Below are 22,737 nucleotides of genomic sequence, written 5' to 3'. Positions count from 1 at the left end.
TATGACTTAAACCAGCCTAATGCAGTTCCTTTTAATCCCAAAAACATGTTCAAGTCTCTGTAACAAGGCTCTTTTTTCCTCTTTGGTTCCCCCTGCAGGGACCAAACACCATGTTATAAGAACTAAGCTCCTTGTTTGTACGGCCAGACGCATGAATGTGTTGCAGAGGCCACGCAAAGCAACAATAAAGTCAAACAGTTTGGTGCAGGGCAGGAAACCAAAGAACTGGTGTCAGTTTCAGGCTGATGGGCCTCAAAACAAGTCCGAAGCAGAGAGTTCACAAACTTCTCCAGGGTTAGTGAAGTCATTTCACAGCTTTGTGCTTCTGTTATTTCCTCAGGTACAGAATTGCCGAACAAAGAATAACCATGGAACTTCATGCCATGCTGTCTGATAATGTTACCTAATGGAAGCATGTACAAAGTAAAAAGAATCGGTCCAAGCACAGAACCCTGAGGAACTCCATGACTTGTTTCTGTGTTGGTGATTTTTGACCCTTTACCGACCTGCTGCTGTTTTCAGGCTGCTGCTGCCTGCAGACTTCACCGTGTTCACCTACAGTCGGAACGGATCCCTGGTCTCATCCCGACCACCTGTCCAGGTAAAACACACTCTGAGTTTTACGAGCCTCAAACTTTATGGACTTTTGATTTGAAGATGCTTTCAGGGGCGGGTCTCGACCCATTAACTCCCCTTTATGAGGCATCAGAGGGTTTAAAATCACAGATTTAAAGACATATGAGCTAAAATCCTTCTTTAACTGTTAACTGAACTGATGTTCTAACTGAACGATGAACCCTCGTACCCCTGAAGGTAAACTCAGGACAGATGGGTGGATTGTTTTTACACATTTTAGTCTTTTTAAAACCTTTAAGATGAACAAAACATTCACGATGACTTTGACTCTGGGTTTGGTCGCCTGAATTCTCTGTTCTGGTTCTCTTCTCCGCTGTCAGACAGCTTTGTTTCCTGATCCGTTTTGTCCTGTGGTGGGCCTCAGGGTTCTGTTCTGGGCCCGGTTCTGTTTTTACCACATGGACACATTTCGTTGGACGGTTGCTGATTATTCTGGCTTATTATTCTGGATTGTTCTGGCTCTTCATCTTTGGCTCAGTCAAAGTCAGAGATGAGTCGTGTCTTTGGACCGCTTACAGAAGGTCCAAAATGCTTCCGACTCGCTCCTCTGAGTGGCCTCGTGTGGCCGCTGGTTCCCCATAAAGTTCAGACTTCAGTTTAAGGTCATTTACATGATTAAAATGAATTATATTAACAAGGAGAAATGGACGATGAGCTCAGAAAATTTAAATGACTTTATTTCTTCCTGTTTTTTCTACCTTTTGCTTTGAACCAATCAGGTTTGAGCATGAGCCGCTTCTTCTTTTAGGGAAACTATTTAATCGACTAAACTTTCCACTAAAATCACAACAAATGAGAAACAACGTAAGTAACTGAAGGTCTGAAGTGAAACTGTTTATCAGGTCGTCGTTCGTCTCGGCTGTAAAATGTTGGAAGAAGTCGGTTAACAGAAGAGTGAAACCGTTTGGTTTATTAAAACAAGCTTTTTCCCAGCCAGTGAGGCATGATGGGAGTTCCCTCAGAGTCTGTTTGGTCGATACTTCCTGTCTGCTGACCTGCTGCCCCCCCCCTCCTCTGTGAGTTCATCTGGAATGTGAAGAATAATTAAAGGTGGAGACTCAGCTGTTTTACAGTAATCCTTTCAGGGTGAGCAGAATAGTGTGTGAACCCTGCAGCTGGTGCAGAAACTAAATGTTTGCTCATAAAACAGCTCAGAGTTTTATCTGTCAGGACGTTTAGGAATAAGCAGGTGACAGAACTCAGTCTCCTTTGGTGTTCGGCTCAGTTTCTGACAGATAAACGGCCTCTTCCTGAGGATCTGAAGCTCGTCTGGTGATAAAAGCTCCGAAAAGCAACTTGAAGGAAGGTCATGACCTGCTTTAAAATGGTCCGACTTCCTGGTTCTCGGATGTTGAACAGTTAAAAGTACGAGTTCGGCTTCTGTCCGGGGTCGAGTGTCTCCCCCCGGGACCCTTTTCAGCCCTCGGGCCTCTGGTTTCCCACCAGTGTTTGAGCTGCATGAACATGGAAACTGGAGAGGAGGAAATGACTCTGAGTCATGGGAGAAAAATGATGAGTCGAAGTTCTTCTGAAGCCTTCTTTCCACACACAGACGTAGAGGAAGTGTGTTTCCAGTCAGCTGATTGCTTCCAGGCACTGCAGAGCGCTCTCAATCAGGTCCTCAGACAGAGAGGCGGGGCTCAGAGGGTAAACTGAGCCTTTGTTTGAGTTTGTGTTTAATATCAGAGCTTCACGGCTTCAGGGGGAGCTCCCCCTGCTGGTGTCACCAGGTATCACCTCTCTGTGTTACAGAACCACTGTCACTATCAGGGCTTCGTTCAGGACATGGAGGGCTCCGCGGTGGCAATGAGCATCTGCAACGGTCTCAGGTAAGAAACACACACATTTCAGAGGGACTCAGAGTCCTGATCAATAGTTCTGCAGCTTTCTGGAACCTTTAAAGTGTCCTGATCAACAGTTCTGCAGCTTTCTGAGACCTTTAAAGTGTCCTGATCAATAGTTCTGCAGCTTTCTGAAACCTTTAAAGTGTCCTGATCAACAGTTCTGCAGCTTTCTGGAACCTTTAAAGTGTCCTGATCAATAGTTCTGCAGCTTTCTGAAACCTTTAAAGTGTCCTGATCAACAGTTCTGCAGCTTTCTGAAACCTTTAAAGTGTCCTGATCAACAGTTCTGCAGCTTTCTGAAACCTTTAAAGTGTCCTGATCAACAGTTCTGCAGCTTTCTGAAACCTTTAAAGTGTCCTGATCAACAGTTCTGCAGCTTTCTGGAACCTTTAAAGTGTCCTGATCAATAGTTCTGCAGCTTTCTGAAACCTTTAAAGTGTCCTGATCAATAGTTCTGCAGCTTTCTGAAACCTTTAAAGTGTCCTGATCAATAGTTCTGCAGCTTTCTGAAACCTTTAAAGTGTCCTGATCAACAGTTCTGCAGCTTTCTGAAACCTTTAAAGTGTCCTGATCAACAGTTCTGCAGCTTTCTGAAACCTTTAAAGTGTCCTGATCAACAGTTCTGCAGCTTTCTGAAACCTTTAAAGTGTCCTGATCAACAGTTCTGCAGCTTTCTGAAACCTTTAAAGTGTCCTGATCAACAGTTCTGCAGCTTTCTGAAACCTTTAAAGTGTCCTGATCAACAGTTCTGCAGCTTTCTGTAACCTTTAAAGTGTCCTGATCAACAGTTCTGCAGCTTTCTGAAACCTTTAAAGTGTCCTGATCAACAGTTCTGCAGCTTTCTGAAACCTTTAAAGTGTCCTTGACTTTTGTCAAGGACGTTCCTGTTTATATTCCCATCACAGATGGTCTCTGTGTGTCCGCCCTGCATGAAGCCTCAGTAATTAATGTGATGTGCACACAAACAGGATTAATTAAAGTTTATTTCATCCCTGCTGAATCTCTCACCTGAAGCTGCCCTTTCAAGGGTAATTTTACCCAAATTAATGGAATAATAAAGTCTGACGGATGAGCTGGGACACGTTTCAGTTCAGATTAACTGCCAAAAACATCATGTTGAGTATCTCTGAGGGAGGTTTGGGTCTCCTAAATATCTGAGAGAGTTAAATATCTGAGAGTTAAATATCTGAGAGAATTAAATATCTGAGAGTTAAATATCTGTTTTATTTAAATATCTGTGAGTTAAATATATGTGAGTTAAATATCTGAGAGTTAAATATCCGGGATGTCTCACTCTGACTGAAAAACAGCAGCTCATTTCATCTTTTTCTGTCTTTGTTTTCTCAGAGGAGTGTTACATCTCACTCACGACAGCTATGGGATCGAGCCGTTGGACTCCGATCCCGATCAGCACCTGGTGTACCGCCTACAGGATGTGACATCACAGCCCAGAGGCTGCGGAACGCCTCACGAGCACAGCAACGCCACGGAGCATGCTCAGTACAGGCCGGAGGAAATCCACCACAGACAGCACAGCAGGGTGCGTTTACTACACTTGTTTAGTGATGTCACAGTGACTCACAGCCAGGTTTGAATACCAACCCGATGCCATTTCACAGCTGTTGTCTGAGCTGTGCATGTGCAGGGTTTTTACAGCAGTGCTGTTACACCCCACATCTGCAGGGGGAGCCAAAGAGCTCAGTCGCTTGTTTCTGTGTTCCAGATGAAGCGGGCGGTCCTCCATAAGACTCACTACGTGGAGCTGCTGCTGGTGGTCGACAACGAGAGGGTGAGACGCGCCCCGATGGACGCTCTGACGGGCGCTCTGACGGACGCTCTGACGGGCGCTCTGACGGACGCTCTGACGGACGCTCTGACGGACGCTCTGACGGACGCTCTGACAAACGCTCTGACGGACGGTCTGACGGACGGTCTGACGGGCGCTCTGACGGGCGCTCTGACGGGCGCTCTGACGGACGCTCTGACAAACGCTCTGACGGACGCTCTGACGGACGCTCTGACGGACGCTCTGACGGACGCTCTGACAAACGCTCTGACGGACGCTCTGACGGACGCTCTGACAGACGCTCCGACGGACGCTCTGACGGACGCTCTGACGGGCGCTCTGACGGACGCTCTGACGGACGCTCTGACGGACGCTCTGACAAACGCTCTGACGGACGCTCTGACAGACGCTCTGACGGACGCTCTGACGGACGCTCTGACGGACGCTCTGACGGGCGCTCTGACGGACGCTCTGACGGACGCTCTGACGGGCGCTCTGACGGGCGCTCTGACGGACGCTCTGACGGACGCTCTGACAAACGCTCTGACGGACGCTCTGACGGACGCTCTGACGGGCGCTCTGACGGACGCTCTGACGGACGCTCTGACGGACGCTCTGACGGACGCTCTGACGGGCGCTCTGACGGACGCTCTGACGGGCGCTCTGACGGACGCTCTGACGGGCGCTCTGACGGACGCTCTGACGGACGCTCTGACAAACGCTCTGACGGACGCTCTGACGGACGCTCTGACGGACGCTCTGACGGGCGCTCTGACGGACGCTCTGACGGACGCTCTGACGGACGCTCTGACGGACGCTCTGACGGACGCTCTGACGGACGCTCTGACGGACGCTCTGACGGGCGCTCTGACGGACGCTCTGACGGACGCTCTGACAAACGCTCTGACGGACGCTCTGACAGACGCTCTGACGGGCGCTCTGACAGACGCTCTGACGGACGCTCTGACGGGCGCTCTGACGGACGCTCTGACAAACGCTCTGACGGACGCTCTGACGGACGCTCTGACGGACGCTCTGACGGGCGCTCTGACGGACGCTCTGACAAACGCTCTGACGGACGCTCTGACGGACGCTCTGACAAACGCTCTGACGGACGCTCTGACAAACGCTCTGACGGACGCTCTGACGGACGCTCTGACGGACGCTCTGACGGACGCTCTGACAAACGCTCTGACGGACGCTCTGACGGACGCTCTGACAAACGCTCTGACGGACGCTCTGACGGACGCTCTGACAAACGCTCTGACGGACGCTCTGACGGACGCTCTGACGGACGCTCTGACGGACGCTCTGACAAACGCTCTGACGGACGCTCTGACGGACGCTCTGACGGACGCTCTGACGGGCGCTCTGACGGACGCTCTGACGGACGCTCTGACGGGCGCTCTGACAAACGCTCTGACGGACGCTCTGACGGACGCTCTGACAAACGCTCTGACAAACGCTCTGACGGACGCTCTGACGGACGCTCTGACGGGCGCTCTGACGGACGCTCTGACAAACGCTCTGACGGACGCTCTGACAAACGCTCTGACGGACGCTCTGACGGGCGCTCTGACGGACGCTCTGACAAACGCTCTGACGGACGCTCTGACGGACGCTCTGACAAACGCTCTGACGGGCGCTCTGACGGGCGCTTTGACGGGCGCTCTGACAGACGCTCTGACGGACGCTCTGACGGACGCTCTGACGGGCGCTCTGACAAACGCTCTGACGGACGCTCTGACAAACGCTCTGACGGACGCTCTGACGGACGCTCTGACGGACGCTCTGACAAACGCTCTGACGGACGCTCTGACAAACGCTCTGACGGGCGCTCTGACGGGCGCTCTGACGGGCGCTCTGACGGACGCTCTGACGGACGCTCTGACGGGCGCTCTGACGGACGCTCTGACGGACGCTCTGACAAACGCTCTGACGGACGCTCTGACAGACGCTCTGACGGGCGCTCTGACAGACGCTCTGACGGACGCTCTGACAAACGCTCTGACGGACGCTCTGACGGACGCTCTGACAAACGCTCTGACGGACGCTCTGACAAACGCTCTGACGGGCGCTCTGACGGGCGCTCTGACGGGCGCTCTGACGGACGCTCTGACGGACGCTCTGACGGGCGCTCTGACGGACGCTCTGACGGACGCTCTGACAAACGCTCTGACGGACGCTCCGACGGACGCTCCGACGGGCGCTCTGACGGGCGCTCTGACGGACGCTCTGACGGGCGCTCTGACGGACGCTCTGACAAACGCTCTGACGGACGCTCTGACAAACGCTCTGACGGACGCTCTGACGGGCGCTCTGACGGGCGCTCTGACGGACGCTCTGACAAACGCTCTGACGGACGCTCTGACGGACGCTCTGACGGACGCTCTGACGGACGCTCTGACGGACGCTCTGACGGACGCTCTGACGGACGCTCTGACAAACGCTCTGACGGACGCTCTGACGGACGCTCTGACGGACGCTCTGACGGACGCTCTGACGGACGCTCTGACGGACGCTCTGACGGGCGCTCTGACGGACGCTCTGACGGACGCTCTGACAAACGCTCTGACAAACGCTCTGACGGACGCTCTGACGGGCGCTCTGACGGGCGCTCTGACGGACGCTCTGACAAACGCTCTGACGGACGCTCTGACGGACGCTCTGACGGACGCTCTGACGGACGCTCTGACGGACGCTCTGACGGACGCTCTGACAAACGCTCTGACGGACGCTCTGACGGACGCTCTGACGGACGCTCTGACGGACGCTCTGACGGGCGCTCTGACGGGCGCTCCGACGGACGCTCTGACGGACGCTCTGACGGACGCTCTGACTGTGTTTGTGGTTCCTGCTCAGAGGAAAACTCTGACATCATGTTTCTTTCTGCCTTCAGTATAATTACATGAACAGGAATGAGACCGCAGTGCGGGAGGAGATGGTTCATCTGGCCAACTTCATAGACAGTGTGAGCACACGCACTCACGTGCACGCACTCACGTGCACGCACTCACGTGCACGCACTCACGTGCACGCACACGTGCACACACGTGCACACCACTGTTGATCCTCCGCCCTGAGGGGAAACCGTCTGAAGCTGTTCGGCTGATTTTATCACCCTGGTGTTTGTGCAGATCTACATGCAGCTGAACGTTCGGGTGGTTCTGGTCGGTCTGGAGATCTGGACCCACCAGAACCCGATCAGCACCGACGGAGGAGCGGGAGAAGTGCTGAGTCGCTTCACGCAGTGGAGGGAGAAAGACCTCGTTTCCCGCCGCCGCCATGACTCGGCACAACTCGTCCTGTGAGAACGCAAACAAACGCACTCAGTGGGTTTCAGGCTCAGTGAAGAGATTCAGGTTCATATCAGACTGCTGTATCCAACGGATTTAGTTTGTCTTAGGAACTGAGTCACAAAGAGGATCAGTTCCAGCTCTCAGGGCCTGAACTTCAGAGCAGGGAAATGGAAGCATCTGAGAAATAACTCCTCATGGTTTATTTACTGATTTATTTCTTCCTTTAGCAGCAGCTAACGCTAACAGCTTAGCTAATGAAGATGACATACACCAACTTCTAAGGAGTTATTGCTGTTCCTTTCTGAAAGATGAACATTATTGTTCCCACATTACTTTGTTAACTGAAGCTAACGCTAACAGCTTAGCTAATGAAGATGACGTACACCAACTTCTAAGGAGTTATTGCTGTTCCTTTCTGAAAGATGAACATTATTGTTCCCACATTACTTTGCTAACTGAAGCTAACGCTAATAGCTTACCTAATGAAGATGACGTACACCAACTTCTAAGGAGTTACTGCTGTTCCTTTCTGAAAGATGAACATTATTGTTCCCACATTACTTTGTTAGCTGAAGCTAACGCTAACAGCTAAGCTAATGAAGATGACGTACACCAACTTCTAAGGAGTTACTGCTGCTCCTTCCTGAAAGATGAACATTATTGTTCCCACATTACTTTGTTAGCTGAAGCTTTCTAGCTGAACGGTTCCGTTCTGTAACTCAGACAACCTGCAGCTGTGTTTAAGGTGTGTTTCCAACACAACACCGGTCCTCTCCTCACTCTCGCTGTGTTAACGTTACATTATCGGCATGTTTCTGATAAAGATGGAGGTCTCCAGGTACAATTGTTTAATGAGGTTAATATATCCAAAATGTTTAAACGCAGTAATTAACGGTTCACATGCATTACTACGAGTTTCCAGCTAACTTACAGCTAACTGCTTACTTACAGCTAGCTGCTAACTTACTGCTAACTGCTAGCTTACAGCTAACTGCTGACTTACAGCCAACTGCTAGCTTACAGCTAACTGCTAACTTACAGCTAACTGCTGACTTACAGCTAACTGCTAACTTACAGCTAACTGCTAACTTACAGCTAACTGCTGACTTACAGCTAACTGCTAACTTACAGCTAACTTACAGCTAGCTGCTAACTTACAGCTAACTTACAGCTAGCTGCTAACTTACAGCTAGCTGCTAACTTACAGCTAACTGCTAACTTACAGCTAGCTGCTAACTTACAGCTAGCTGCTAACTTACAGCTAACTGCTAACTTACAGCTAACTTACAGCTAGCTGCTAACTTACAGCTAACTGCTAACTTACAGCTAACTGCTGACTTACAGCTAACTGCTAACTTACAGCTAACTTACAGCTAGCTGCTAACTTACAGCTAGCTGCTAACTTACAGCTAGCTGCTAACTTACAGCTAACTGCTAACTTACAGCTAACTTACAGCTAGCTGCTAACTTACAGCTAACTGCTAACTTACAGCTAACTGCTAGCTTACAGCTAACTGCTAACTTACAGCTAACTGCTGACTTACAGCTAACTGCTAACTTACAACTAGCTGCTAACTTACAGCTAACTGCTAACTTACAGCTAACTGCTGACTTACAGCTAACTGCTAACTTACAGCTAACTGCTAACTTACAGCTAACTGCTAACTTACAGCTAACTGCTGACTTACAGCTAACTTACAGCTAGCTGCTAACTTACAGCTAACTTACAGCTAGCTGCTAACTTACAGCTAGCTGCTAACTTACAGCTAACTGCTAACTTACAGCTAGCTGCTAACTTACAGCTAGCTGCTAACTTACAGCTAACTGCTAACTTACAGCTAACTTACAGCTAGCTGCTAACTTACAGCTAACTGCTAACTTACAGCTAACTGCTAACTTACAGCTAACTGCTGACTTACAGCTAACTGCTAACTTACAGCTAACTTACAGCTAGCTGCTAACTTACAGCTAGCTGCTAACTTACAGCTAACTGCTAACTTACAGCTAACTTACAGCTAGCTGCTAACTTACAGCTAACTGCTAACTTACAGCTAACTGCTAGCTTACAGCTAACTGCTAACTTACAGCTAACTGCTGACTTACAGCTAACTGCTAACTTACAACTAGCTGCTAACTTACAGCTAACTGCTAACTTACAGCTAACTGCTGACTTACAGCTAACTGCTAACTTACAACTAGCTGCTAACTTACAGCTAACTGCTAACTTACAGCTAACTGCTAACTTACAGCTAACTGCTAGCTTACAGCTAACTGCTAACTTCCAATGTTCCTCATTAATGATGCAATGACAGTCATAATGATGATGATGATGATGGGGTCCTTGCAGGAAGAAGAGTTTTGGGGGAACAGCAGGGATGGCGTTCGTGTCCACAGTCTGCTCCAGAAGTCACGGAGGAGGCATCAACGCGGTACGCTGCTCACCTGTTGTACCTGACATATGTAAACAATCATGATAAAAAACAAAGAAGAAGAAGAATCGACTTCATTCCTTTCATGAACTCTTCTTCTTCTCTCAGTTCACCAACAACAACATCCCGTCGTTCGCCTCCATCGTGGCTCATGAGCTCGGGCACAACCTCGGGATGAACCACGACGACGGGCGCTCTTGCACATGCCCCGCCCCCGCCTGCATCATGAACTCCGGCGCCACGTAAGACCCGCCCGTCACACCGTGCACCTGCAGCATGTTGACGCCCACTCATGCGTCCATCCTTTCCTCTGCAGAGGATCCAGAAACTTCAGCAGCTGCAGCGCCGACGACTTTGAGAAGATGATCCTGTCGACGGGAGGGACGTGTCTCCTGAACGTCCCCCGGCCCGATGAGGCCTACAGCGCCCCCTACTGTGGAAACAGGCTGGTGGACGTCGGGGAGGAGTGCGACTGCGGGTCAGAGAAGGTTCGAGCCTGCATTTACTGTAACATGCTGCTTTAAAAACAGGAGGTTCGATACCTCTGAGTCACTGTTATTTAGCTAAAAAGTCTTAAAAAAAGCCAGATTCTCAGCAGGTTCTGCATTAATGTGGATCTTATGTAAGCTGCAGTGGGTTTCCTGCGGGTTTACAGGGGTCCTTAGTTCCTCTTAAACATTTCAGTATCTGAGGGTTTTTATTTTGATCGTGTAACATGTTTAAATGACTTCCTGTGAGTGTCAGAAGGCGTAATGTGATAAATCACCACCAAAGCCTCTTGTTTTGATGTGTTTCTCGTGTATATTTCATCAAACTGAGGCTCTTTGTGCTGTTTAGGAGTGCGAGGAGGACCCGTGCTGTGAGTTTCAGACCTGCAAGCTGAAGTCTGGAGCCCAGTGTGCGTACGGCGAGTGCTGCTACAACTGTCAGGTGAACACAACCCGCTGCTAACTTACAGCTACCTGCTAACTGCTGCGTTACGGGACGAAACTCAGAGGCTCAGAGACACAAAAAGCTGATTTCTGTTGTTTGTGTGTTCAGTACCTGCCAGGAGGAACAGTGTGCCGGTCCAGTACAGACGAGTGTGACCTGGCAGAGTTCTGTAATGGCTCCTCGTCCCTCTGCCAGAGTGACGTCTTCATCCAGGTGAGACCTGGGATATGGTACCTGAAGCACACCTGTCTGTCTGCACTTGAACCTGACGGCTGTCTGTGTTTCAGAACGGGCAGCCGTGCCGGAACCAGCAGGCCTACTGTTATAATGGGAAGTGTCGGCACCACGACAGCCAGTGTCAGACCATATTCGGATCCAGTATGTACCACCACCTGCTCTTATATTCCGAGTCCATTCCTTTAAGCCCCGCCCCCTGAATAAAACGGGCTGAAAGCCCCACATTAACACCAGATAGTTTTATCTGAATTATTCCTGAATTAAAGTGTCTTCATGTTCCAAATGTTCCAGTAAACTGAAGAATGAAATAAAACGCTGTATCAGTGATGCCGTTAGCTCACAGCTAACAGGAAGTGTTTGGTTGTCAGCTCATGCAGCTAACAGGAAGTGTTTGGCCGTTAGCTCGTGCAGCTAACAGGAAGTGTTTGGCCGTTAGCTCGTGCAGCTAACAGGAAGTGTTTGGCCTTTAGCTCGTGCAGCTAACAGGAAGTGTTTGGCCGTTAGCTCATGCAGCTAACAGGAAGTGTTTGGCCGTTAGCTCGTGCAGCTAACAGGAAGTGTTTGGCCTTTAGCTCGTGCAGCTAACAGGAAGTGTTTGGCCGTTAGCTCATGCAGCTAACAGGAAGTGTTTGGCCTTTAGCTCATGCAGCTAACAGGAAGTGTTTGGCCATTAGCTCGTGCAGCTAACAGGAAGTGTTTGGCCGTTAGCTCGTGCAGCTAACAGGAAGTGTTTGGCCGTTAGCTCGTGCAGCTAACAGGAAGTGTTTGGCCATTAGCTCGTGCAGCTAACAGGAACAGTGTTTTTTTATGTGGATAAAATGACAGAAAAACATGAAAAAGATCAGAAGTTGGAACAGCTTTGTTCATTGTTGGGTTCATGAGTTCAGAAAAGGAAAGGAAAGGAAAAAATTAAATAAAAACGGGGAAATGTGTTCAGAATCCAATGTGATGTCATCAGTGATGTCACCACATGTAAATTAGGTGATTGAATTTACTATTTTCATTAACTTTGGGTCCTGAGTGTGACCAGTATTTCCAGTATTTCCAGTTTCATTTTATCTTTAACTGTTTAACTGCAGCGTGTTAAATCTGGATGTTAAATTGTGAAGTTTTCTTTTTAAAAACCTGTGTTTAAACGGTTTAATTTCTCATTCTCCATCTACTTCTGCTCCTTTTCTTCATGATCTCCTCTTCACCCTCTTCAGAGGCGAAGGCAGCTCCTGAAATCTGTTTCAAAGACGTCAACAGTAAAGGAGATCGCTTCGGCAACTGTGGCTATCAGAACTGGGGCTACAAGAAGTGTGAGAGCAGGTAGCTGAATATTTATGCTTTTCTTCAGGTGGTGTGTTCAGACAAAACCGAAGTAAACATTCGCCTGCTGTCGCTCCCGCAGGTTCAGCCGTTTGAGTATTTTAGCAGCATTTTATAACAAGGGACTGGAAGGCATGGGCGGGGCTCTGAAACAAGCTAATAAGTGAGGCGCTAACCTCCATTAAACAGCTCCTAGTGCTGGCCCACCTACAGGCCAACATAATGTTATTAATTATCATTTCTACAGGTAATCTTATGTAGACACAGATCTCAAGAGATACCCGTTTCAAACCTACAATTTACCAAATTTGTTCACATCAGCATAGTCTTCCATACAGTTCATTCAGTGTTTAAAGGTGACATATTACACCCTTTTTAGAGGGATGATTCGGAGGTAATGAATAGAAAAAAGGGAGATAAAGGGAAATAATGCAGGAATAACAGTCCTCCATAGCTCCTCAGGCTGTTTTAGAGGCACCAGTTAGCCTAGCATGCATGTTGTTGGACGTTGGAGGAAGCTGGAGAACCGATACGTGCACGGAGGGAACATGAAGAACCCAGCTTAGAGGCGACGGTGCGAGCATTGATTTAAACTGGTCGACATGAGCAACTGATGAATAAATAAACATTTTTTAGACTTTTTATGATGAAAGAATATTTATTTTGTGACCGTTTTGTCCTGCAGTTGCAGCTCTGTGCCAGCAGGGGGTGCTGCAGCGCTCCCTGAGCACTCTGAGTCCGTTTTTAAATCACATTGATGAGTGTTTGCATCCTCCTGAGTTTAATGATGAGTGGCGGCTGTCTCCATAGAAACGCTCTGTGCGGGAAGCTGCAGTGCTCCAACGTTCAGACGGTGACCGTCTTCGGCATCGAGCCGTCCATCATCAGCACGCCGATCGGCGGCGCCAAATGTTATGGCGTGGACTTCATGCTGGGCTCAGACGTCCCCGACCCGGGAATGGTGAACGAAGGGACCAAGTGTGGCGACAACAAGGTGAGGAGGAGGACAGGTGAGGAGGGGGAGGGACTGATGATGGAGCCTGATTCTTCCTCTGTGGTGTTCAGGTGTGCATGAACTTTGAGTGCCGCAGCGCTGATGTTTTGACCTACGACTGTGACGTGGATAAGAAATGCCACGGACACGGGGTAAGACCCGCCTCCCGCCACCTGTTTCTCAGGTGTGTCACATGACCCCTGACTGAGCCGTCTGTCTCTCCCAGGTGTGCAACAGTAACAGGAACTGCCACTGTAAGGACGGCTGGGCGCCGCCGTTCTGCGAGCTCTCGGGTTACGGAGGCAGCGTGGACAGCGGACCCACCTGGAACGGTACGTCACCTGGCGCCCTCAGAGCCACCTGAGGTGCATCGAGTATCCAGTGTGAGGTTGATGACTCTGCCTGTCGTCCTCAGATAAGGACACGTCTCTCAGGGACGGCCTGCTCGTCTTCTTCTTCCTCGTCCTTCCTCTGCTCGCCCTGGGTGCCTTCGTCTTCCTGCGCAGGAACGAGCTGCTGCGCCGTCTCGGGATGAGCCGCAGGAAGAGGTCGCAAGGATACCAGTGAGTGTGAACACGCCCAAACACGGCGACATGCAACGCAAACGCACCTTCATCACCGCACCTGTGTTGCCCCGCCCCCTCAATAAGTTAATTTGTTCATAACGGAGGAACATCTTATCGAACAATTTAAATCCATTCAGTTTAATTCAATAAAACTTTATTAATCCCTGAAGGTAAATTACATCTTAAATATTATTAAAGATCAGCTGCTGTTACAGATAACAAAATAAAATATAAATCAGCTGAAGTGTAGCAGAGAGGAAGGTAGGAACCTTCAGAGGTCTCCATCAGTGGGTTGGGCTGTTGTTTCTGTAGCTTAGCAACAACTCAGCTGATGATGTCACACACAGCGTCTGCAGGTAACTCAGGTGAACTCTCAGCAGACAACATGGACAGAAACTCACAGCCAGCAGTTCAACATCTGGGCTGCAGAGACGCTCCAGGATTCCACCATCTGTTGTTAACCAGCTCTGTGATCCTCCTCCTTTACTGTTAGCGCTCTGTCTGCAGTCTCTGTCTGCCCGGATAGTCTTAAAGCTGAGCAGAGAGCTGTTAGAGTTGTTCCTGCAGCCAGGTCCAGGATTCCTCCATCTGTTGTTAACCAGCTCTGTGATCCTCCTCCTTTACTGTTAGCGCTCTGTCTGCAGTCTCTGTCTGCCCGGATAGTCTTAAAGCTGAGCAGAGAGCTGTTAGAGTTGTTCCTGCAGCCAGGATTCCACCATCTGTTGTTAACCAGCTCTGTGATCCTCCTCCTTTACTGTTAGCGCTCTGTCTGCAGTCTCTGTCTGCCCGGATAGTCTTAAAGCTGAGCAGAGAGCTGTTAGAGTTGTTCCTGCAGCCAGGTCCAGGATTCCTCCATCTGTTGTTAACCAGCTCTGTGATCCTCCTCCTTTACTGTTAGCGCTCTGTCTGCAGTCTCTGTCTGCCCGGATAGTGTTGGTGGGGGGTTCACTTTCTTTATCTGAATGTCTTCAGGGCTGACGGCGCAGCTTCAGCCAATCCTAGCAGAGAACCGCCTCCTAAAGCACAGCCTCCAGCCGTTGGCCGCGGCATCATCGGTGACGGGGTGAGTACCTCCTGCCTTTGTTTTAGGATGAGTTTTTTTTAAAAAAAGCTCTTTTCTCTCCTGACGCACCAACCAGCAAACTCCATGATTCAGCTGTTTTACTTTAGCTGAAAATGGCTTTTCTGGAATGTTCTGATTTTGCCAACTTTATGTGATCAGTGCAGCTGCCTGAACCAGAAAATTAAGGATTGCTTGCATTACCTCTGAAAAAGGTTCTCATCTTGTTATGGTCCTGAATCTCCAGAACCTGAGTAGTTTCTCACCAAATCAATGACTCGTTCGTTTTCACATGTTTGGCATCAACTGGGAACAAAGTTCTGATTCTGGTGATGATGGAGCTGCTCAAAACATAAGTCTGATGAAACTCTGCAGCTGGAAGATCAATCAACTGTGTCCCCCCCAGTTCAAGAAGGTTCTCCCAGTTCAAGAAGGTTCTCCCAGTTCAAGAAGGTTCTCCCAGTTCCAGAAGGTTCTCCCAGTTCAAGAATGTTCTCCCAGTTCAAGAATGTTCTCCCAGTTCAAGAAGGTTCGCTCAGTTCCAGAAGGTTCGCCCAGTTCCAGAAGGTTCTCCCAGTTCAAGAAGGTTCTCCCAGTTCAAGAAGGTTCTCCCAGTTCCAGAACGTTCTCCCAGTTCCAGAACGTTCTCACAATTCAAGAAGGTTCTCCCAGTTCAAGAAGGTTCTCCCAGTTCCAGAACGTTCTCACAATTCAAGAACGTTCTCCCAGTTCCAGAACGTTCTCACAATTCAAGAACGTTCTCCCAGTTCAAGAACGTTCTCCCAGTTCAAGAACGTTCTCCCAGTTCCAGAACGTTCTCCCAGTTCCAGAACGTTCTCACAGTTCCAAAACGTTCTCACAGTTCCAGAACGTTCTCCCAGTTCCAGAACGTTCTCCCAGTTCCAAAACGTTCTCCCAGTTCCAGAACGTTCTCCCAGTTCCAGAACGTTCTAACAATTCAAGTATACCATTATAATTTAAGAATATTTTCTCCATTAAATGTGTGCTTACAGTAAATCCAGCGGTTTGCAGGTGAGTTCGATAACTCCTGCGGCACCTGAAGGGAACACGGTGCTGTTAAGACAAATGGAAAACAAAGTGTTAAACCTGTGATCCTGCTGATGAAGCTCTCCCAGTTAGCTACACCATAGATTAACTTTAGTCTTTTTATTGATCCCCTAACAAGCTCACAGATTCTTCTTTAGTTGACCTGAGACGCCTCAGAGTGATTTATTGATTAACAGCCTCATCTGAACTAATCAGCTGATTAGTTGATCTGCAGATCAGCTGATCGGGTAACAGATTACTGCCCACCTGTCCTCATTCAATCGGCTCCTCGGGGAATCCAGCAGCTGAACAGCAAACTGATTGATTGGCTGATTAAGTTGAGTGGAGACTGATGAGCTCATCAATAGGTTTGTGTCAGTGTTGAAGCTTTTCAGTTGGAACCATTGAAATGAATTAACAGGCTGTGCTTTCTCCACATGTGAAGCGTCACGCTCAGCTGCTGCCGCCACAGGAGGTAAAGCACCTCCAGCGCCACCTGCTGTCAGCTCTGCTGCTGCCTTTAACTTTCACTCTGCTGCCTTTAACTTCCACTCTGCTGCCTTTAACTTCCACTCTGCTGCCTTTAACTTTCACTCTGCTGCCTTTAACTTTCACTCTGCTGCCTTTAACTTTCACTCTGCTGCCGCCTTTAACTTTCACTCTGCTGCCTTTAACTTTCACTCTGCTGCCGCCTTTAACTTTCACTCTGCTGCTGCCTTTAACTTCCACTCTGCTGCCGCCTTTAACTTTCACTCTGCTGCTGCCTTTAACTTCCACTCTGCCGCCTTTAACTTTCACTCTGCTGCCGCCTTTAACTTTCACTCTGCTGCCGCCTTTAACTTCCACTCTGCTGCCGCCTTTAACTTTCACTCTGCTGCCGCCTTTAACTTCCACTCTGCTGCCGCCTTTAACTTTCACTCTGCTGCCTTTAACTTTCACTCTGCTGCCGCCTTTAACTTCCACTCTGCTGCCGCCTTTAACTTTCACTCTGCTGCCGCCTTTAACTTTCACTCTGCTGCCTTTAACTTCCACTCTGCTGCCGCCTTTAACTTCCACTCTGCTGCCGCCTTTAACTTCCACTCTGCTGCCGCCTTTAACTTTCACTCTGCTGCTGCCTTTAACTTTCACTCTGCTGCCGCCTTTAACTTTCACTCTGCTGCCGCCTTTAACTTTCACTCTGCTGCCGCCTTTAACTTTCACTCTGCTGCCGCCTTTAACTTTCACTCTGCTGCCTTTAACTTCCACTCTGCTGCCGCCTTTAACTTCCACTCTGCTGCCGCCTTTAACTTTCACTCTGCTGCCTTTAACTTCCACTCTGCTGCCGCCTTTAACTTCCACTCTGCTGCCGCCTTTAACTTCCACTCTGCTGCCGCCTTTAACTTTCACTCTGCTGCCGCCTTTAACTTTCACTCTGCTGCCGCCTTTAACTTTCACTCTGCTGCCGCCTTTAACTTTCACTCTGCTGCCTTTAACTTTCACTCTGCTGCCTTTAACTTCCACTCTGCTGCCGCCTTTAACTTCCACTCTGCTGCCGCCTTTAACTTTCACTCTGCTGCCTTTAACTTCCACTCTGCTGCCGCCTTTAACTTCCACTCTGCTGCCGCCTTTAACTTCCACTCTGCTGCCGCCTTTAACTTCCACTCTGCTGCCGCCTTTAACTTTCACTATGCTGCCGCCTTTAACTTTCACTCTGCTGCCTTTAACTTTCACTCTGCTGCCGCCTTTAACTTCCACTCTGCTGCCGCCTTTAACTTTCACTCTGCTGCCGCCTTTAACTTTCACTCTGCTGCCTTTAACTTTCACTCTGCTGCCGCCTTTAACTTCCACTCTGCTGCCGCCTTTAACTTTCACTCTGCTGCCGCCTTTAACTTTCACTCTGCTGCCGCCTTTAACTTTCACTCTGCTGCCGCCTTTAACTTTCACTATGCTGCCGCCTTTAACTTTCACTCTGCCGCCTTTAACTTCCACTCTGCTGCCGCCTTTAACTTCCACTCTGCTGCCGCCTTTAACTTCCACTCTGCTGCCGCCTTTAACTTTCACTCTGCTGCCGCCTTTAACTTTCACTCTGCTGCCGCCTTTAACTTCCACTCTGCTGCCGCCTTTAACTTTCACTCTGCTGCCGCCTTTAACTTTCACTCTGCTGCCGCCTTTAACTTCCACTCTGCCGCCTTTAACTTCCACTCTGCTGCCGCCTTTAACTTTCACTCTGCTGCCGCCTTTAACTTTCACTCTGCTGCCGCCTTTAACTTTCACTCTGCTGCCGCCTTTAACTTTCACTCTGCTGCCGCCTTTAACTTTCACTCTGCTGCCGCCTTTAACTTTCACTCTGCTGCCTTTAACTTTCACTCTGCTGCCGCCTTTAACTTTCACTCTGCTGCCGCCTTTAACTTTCACTCTGCTGCCTTTAACTTTCACTCTGCCGCCTTTAACTTTCACTCTGCTGCCTTTAACTTTCACTCTGCCGCCTTTAACTTCCACTCTGCTGCCGCCTTTAACTTCCACTCTGCTGCCGCCTTTAACTTCCACTCTGCTGCCGCCTTTAACTTTCACTCTGCTGCCGCCTTTAACTTTCACTCTGCTGCCGCCTTTAACTTTCACTCTGCTGCCGCCTTTAACTTCCACTCTGCTGCCGCCTTTAACTTTCACTCTGCCGCCTTTAACTTTCACTCTGCCGCCTTTAACTTCCACTCTGCTGCCGCCTTTAACTTCCACTCTGCTGCTGCCTTTAACTTCCACTCTGCTGCTGCCTTTAACTTTCACTCTGCTGCTGCCTTTAACTTTCACTCTGCCGCCTTTAACTTCCACTCTGCTGCCGCCTTTAACTTTCACTCTGCTGCTGCCTTTAACTTTCACTCTGCCGCCTTTAACTTTCACTCTGCCGCCTTTAACTTCCACTCTGCTGCCGCCTTTAACTTCCACTCTGCTGCCGCCTTTAACTTTCACTCTGCTGCTGCCTTTAACTTTCACTCTGCCGCCTTTAACTTTCACTCTGCTGCCGCCTTTAACTTTCACTCTGCTGCCGCCTTTAACTTCCACTCTGCCGCCTTTAACTTCCACTCTGCTGCCTTTAACTTTCACTCTGCTGCCGCCTTTAACTTTCACTCTGCTGCCGCCTTTAACTTTCACTCTGCTGCCGCCTTTAACTTTCACTCTGCTGCCGCCTTTAACTTTCACTCTGCTGCCGCCTTTAACTTTCACTCTGCTGCCGCCTTTAACTTTCACTCTGCTGCCTTTAACTTCCACTCTGCTGCTGCCTTTAACTTCCACTCTGCTGCTGCCTTTAACTTTCACTCTGCTGCTGCCTTTAACTTTCACTCTGCCGCCTTTAACTTCCACTCTGCCGCTGCCTTTAACTTTCACTCTGCTGCTGCCTTTAACTTTCACTCTGCCGCTGCCTTTAACTTCCACTCTGCTGCCTTTAACTTTCACTCTGCTGCCTTTAACTTTCACTCTGCTGCCTTTAACTTTCACTCGGCTGCTTTCTCAATCACAAACACTTGTGTCGTCCCACGATGGTGGAATGACCTACCGAGCGCTACCAGAACAGGGGCGTCCCTGTCTATCTTCAAGAAGCTCCTGAAAACCCAGCTCTTCAGAGAGCATCTCCTATCCCAGCACTTACCTTGTACTTCCCTCCCCCCTCTATCTCTGCACTTTATCTTTCTGCACTTCCTTCTATGCCTGCACCCTATCTCTACTCTGTCCCCTCTGACAGAGTCGGACTCCTGGGTTCCTTCTATGGAGCTTATTGTTAGCTTATTGTTAGCTTATTGTTAGCTTTTTATATAGCTGTTATATCTTCATTTGTAAGTCGCTTTGGATAAAAGCGTCTGATACATACATAAATATGAACATAAATGGAATGAATGAATGGATAAATGAATGGATGGATGGGTGAATGGGATGAATAGATGGATAAATGATTTTACTGAACAGCTGAAATGAGTGAATAAAACCGAAGCCGCTTCAATCGGACCCATTTAACTTCCTGTGTTTTCAGGTGGTGGAGACCAGCAGGACGGCCCCCTCCTTCGCTGCCAGGCCTCCTCCTCCTCCTCTGTAAGAATATCAACTTTAAAAACCGCTTACTTTACTTTACTGAACTTTCACTGGAGAACAAACGCTTTTTGTCTTCTTCAGAAAACCGAAACCTTCTGCTGCGTCACAGCCTCTGGTGCCTCAAAGACCCGCCCCTCCTCCACCTGTTTAACCAGCTCCACCTGGACGACACCCTCCTCCTCGTTCTTCTGCCTCTCAGTGGAACTGGACTCAGAGGATAACAGGAACACAGCAGAAGTGAACTGAAGCAGCTGCTCTGCTTTCTGTCTCCAAAGGTTTAGTCTGAAGACTGAACTGAACTCTCAGGTGATCTCACCTGTAACCAAACCAGCCAATCAGATCAGAGAAATCAGTTATCATTAACCCGCCCGTCACTTACTTAAAACTTCGTGTTAGCTGTTTAGCTAACAAACGTTTTTACAAACTCTGAGCAGAGCAAACATGAGCAAATATAATAATAATAAATCTGAAAAGAAGCTAAGGAAAGAAAAGGGTCGAATCTGCTCGTGTTCTGCTTTACTTTAGAGGAAATTTGCTTTTTTAAGCTCTGAATACGAGTCTTTTCAGCAGCTTTAGGTTCATCCCGTCTGAAACAAGCCGCTCCTGTCTCTTTAAGAGCCCCCCCTCCCTGAAAGGCCACTGTCTTCTGATTGGCTAACTTCTGGAAGCCAGATAAACATGGGGCTGAGTATCGTTTATTCTCTGGAGACATGATCAGAACTGAGCTAAACGAGCATCGTGATTTCTTTCTTAGATTTTCCTACAGAAACGTATGAGGTCTGAGGAGGTGTTGATTGCCAATATTTTTAGGTACTTATTAGACTTACAGGGACCATAAACCGAAAACTCAAAAACATCCGTCTTTGTGATCAAAGTCTTATTTCATCAACTGAAAACTATGAAAAATTGTATATAGTATAATTGTATTTTTTTGTACCTCACAAAGGCACAATTCGTACTGTTAACTCCAAATTTTCCTGTTTTTCACAAGCTGTTCAGGCTTCCAAACGCTGACCAATCAGAGGACAGAGGGCTTTTTTTGGGGGGGGGGGGTCTTAGAGAGACAGCAGCCTCTGTTTCAGACTAAATGAACTAAGGAGTTGCATTAAAGACCAGTTTGAGACTAATCAGAATATTTTGAAGTTAATCTTGTGGTTTCCCAGAATGGAAATATGCAGCTGACTCCTGATTGGTTGATCCAACTTCCTGTTTGAAACAGAGAGGAACGGGGAGTAGTGATAGGCTGAACTGTAACAAGCGTAAAGGCAGCATAGCCTCGTTCTGATTGGCTGGTTAACTCTCACAGGGGGCGGAGTTTGCACCCGGTCACTTCTTTCTTTCTGTCCCTGAATAAAAGGGCCGTCTGGTTGCACCCCCGCTCTGCTCTGCACTGTCATAGGAATGTAACGCACCCAGCAGCTGTGTGGGGTGCGTTTGGTGCGCCCCACCCGGCTCTCCAGCTTTCCCAGAACTGTAGAATCCAGTATGCAACAGCACCGAAGTGCAGGGCTTCTCCGGGTTTAGGTTTCTGTACTCAGACGTCAGCCGCTCCGTCTCATGGAAACGCTCTGGGATCGGGTCGGACTCTCAGCGGGTCTCATGGAGACGCTCTGGAATCGGGTCGGACTCTCAGCAGGTCTCATGGAGACGCTCTGGGATCGGGTCGGACTCTCAGGGGGTCGGACGCTCTGGGATCGGGTCGGACTCTCAGCGGGTCGGACTCTCAGCAGGTCTCATGGAGACGCTCTGGGATCGGGTCGGACTCTCAGCGGGTCTCATGGAGACGCTCTGGAATCGGGTCGGACTCTCAGCAGGTCTCATGGAGACGCTCTGGGATCGGGTCGGACTCTCAGGGGGTCGGACGCTCTGGGATCGGGTCGGACTCTCAGCGGGTCGGACTCTCAGCAGGTCTCATGGAGACGCTCTGGGATCGGGTCGGACTCTCAGCGGGTCTCATGGAAACGCTCTGGGATCGGGTCGGACTCTCAGCGGGTCTCATGGAGACGCTCTGGAATCGGGTCGGACTCTCAGCGGGTCTCATGGAGACGCTCTGGGATCGGGTCGGACTCTCAGCAGGTCTCATGGAGACACTCTGGGATCGGGTCGGACTCTCAGGGGGTCGGACGCTCTGGGATCGGGTCGGACTCTCAGCAGGTCTCATGGAGACGCTCTGGGATCGGGTCGGACTCTCAGCAGGTCTCATGGAGACGCTCTGGGATCGGGTCGGACTCTCAGCAGGTCTCATGGAGACGCTCTGGGATCGGGTCGGACTCTCAGCGGGTCTCATGGAAACGCTCTGGGATCGGGTCGGACTCTCAGCGGGTCGGACTCTCAGCGGGTCGGACTCTCAGCGGGTCTCAGGGAGACGCTCTGGGATCGGGTCGGACTCTCAGCGGGTCGGACGCTCTGGGATCGGGTCGGACTCTCAGCGGGTCTCATGGAGACGCTCTGGGATCGGGTCGGACTCTCAGCGGGTCTCATGGAGACGTTCTGCTCTGGGATCGGGTCGGACTCTCAGCGGGTCGGACGCTCTGGG

General features: G+C 49.6%; 1 protein-coding gene across 2 annotated transcripts in view; it reads left to right on the top strand.

Annotated features, from left to right (window-relative positions):
• Nucleotides 1-22,737, top strand: part of adam9a (ADAM metallopeptidase domain 9a) — a 42,265-nt gene that overhangs the window by 16,538 nt on the left and 2,990 nt on the right. The window contains exons 4-24 of one of the 2 annotated variants that reach the window (XM_072387136.1): nt 523-601; nt 2,389-2,465; nt 3,828-4,020; nt 4,204-4,269; nt 7,166-7,237; nt 7,404-7,573; nt 9,913-9,994; nt 10,103-10,236; nt 10,311-10,482; nt 10,832-10,924; nt 11,036-11,140; nt 11,215-11,305; nt 12,370-12,475; nt 13,286-13,469; nt 13,541-13,621; nt 13,696-13,801; nt 13,885-14,032; nt 15,008-15,098; nt 16,588-16,617; nt 20,143-20,201; nt 20,283-22,706. In XM_072387136.1, the coding sequence (XP_072243237.1) occupies nt 523-601; nt 2,389-2,465; nt 3,828-4,020; nt 4,204-4,269; nt 7,166-7,237; nt 7,404-7,573; nt 9,913-9,994; nt 10,103-10,236; nt 10,311-10,482; nt 10,832-10,924; nt 11,036-11,140; nt 11,215-11,305; nt 12,370-12,475; nt 13,286-13,469; nt 13,541-13,621; nt 13,696-13,801; nt 13,885-14,032; nt 15,008-15,098; nt 16,588-16,617; nt 20,143-20,201; nt 20,283-20,352 (2,209 nt within the window). In that variant the 3' untranslated portion in view covers nt 20,353-22,706. The remainder of the gene's footprint in view (nt 1-522; nt 602-2,388; nt 2,466-3,827; nt 4,021-4,203; nt 4,270-7,165; nt 7,238-7,403; nt 7,574-9,912; nt 9,995-10,102; nt 10,237-10,310; nt 10,483-10,831; nt 10,925-11,035; nt 11,141-11,214; nt 11,306-12,369; nt 12,476-13,285; nt 13,470-13,540; nt 13,622-13,695; nt 13,802-13,884; nt 14,033-15,007; nt 15,099-16,587; nt 16,618-20,142; nt 20,202-20,282; nt 22,707-22,737) is intronic. The other variant, XM_072387137.1, reaches the window with a different exon arrangement.

Source organism: Leuresthes tenuis, unplaced genomic scaffold (assembly GCF_036924035.1).
Source record: "Leuresthes tenuis unplaced genomic scaffold, fLeuTen1.0.hap1 SCAF_6, whole genome shotgun sequence".
Classification (NCBI taxonomy): Eukaryota; Metazoa; Chordata; class Actinopteri; order Atheriniformes; family Atherinopsidae; genus Leuresthes; species Leuresthes tenuis.
The sequence above is the reverse complement of the archived record's forward strand: the minus strand, read 5'-3'. Positions and strand labels throughout refer to the sequence as shown.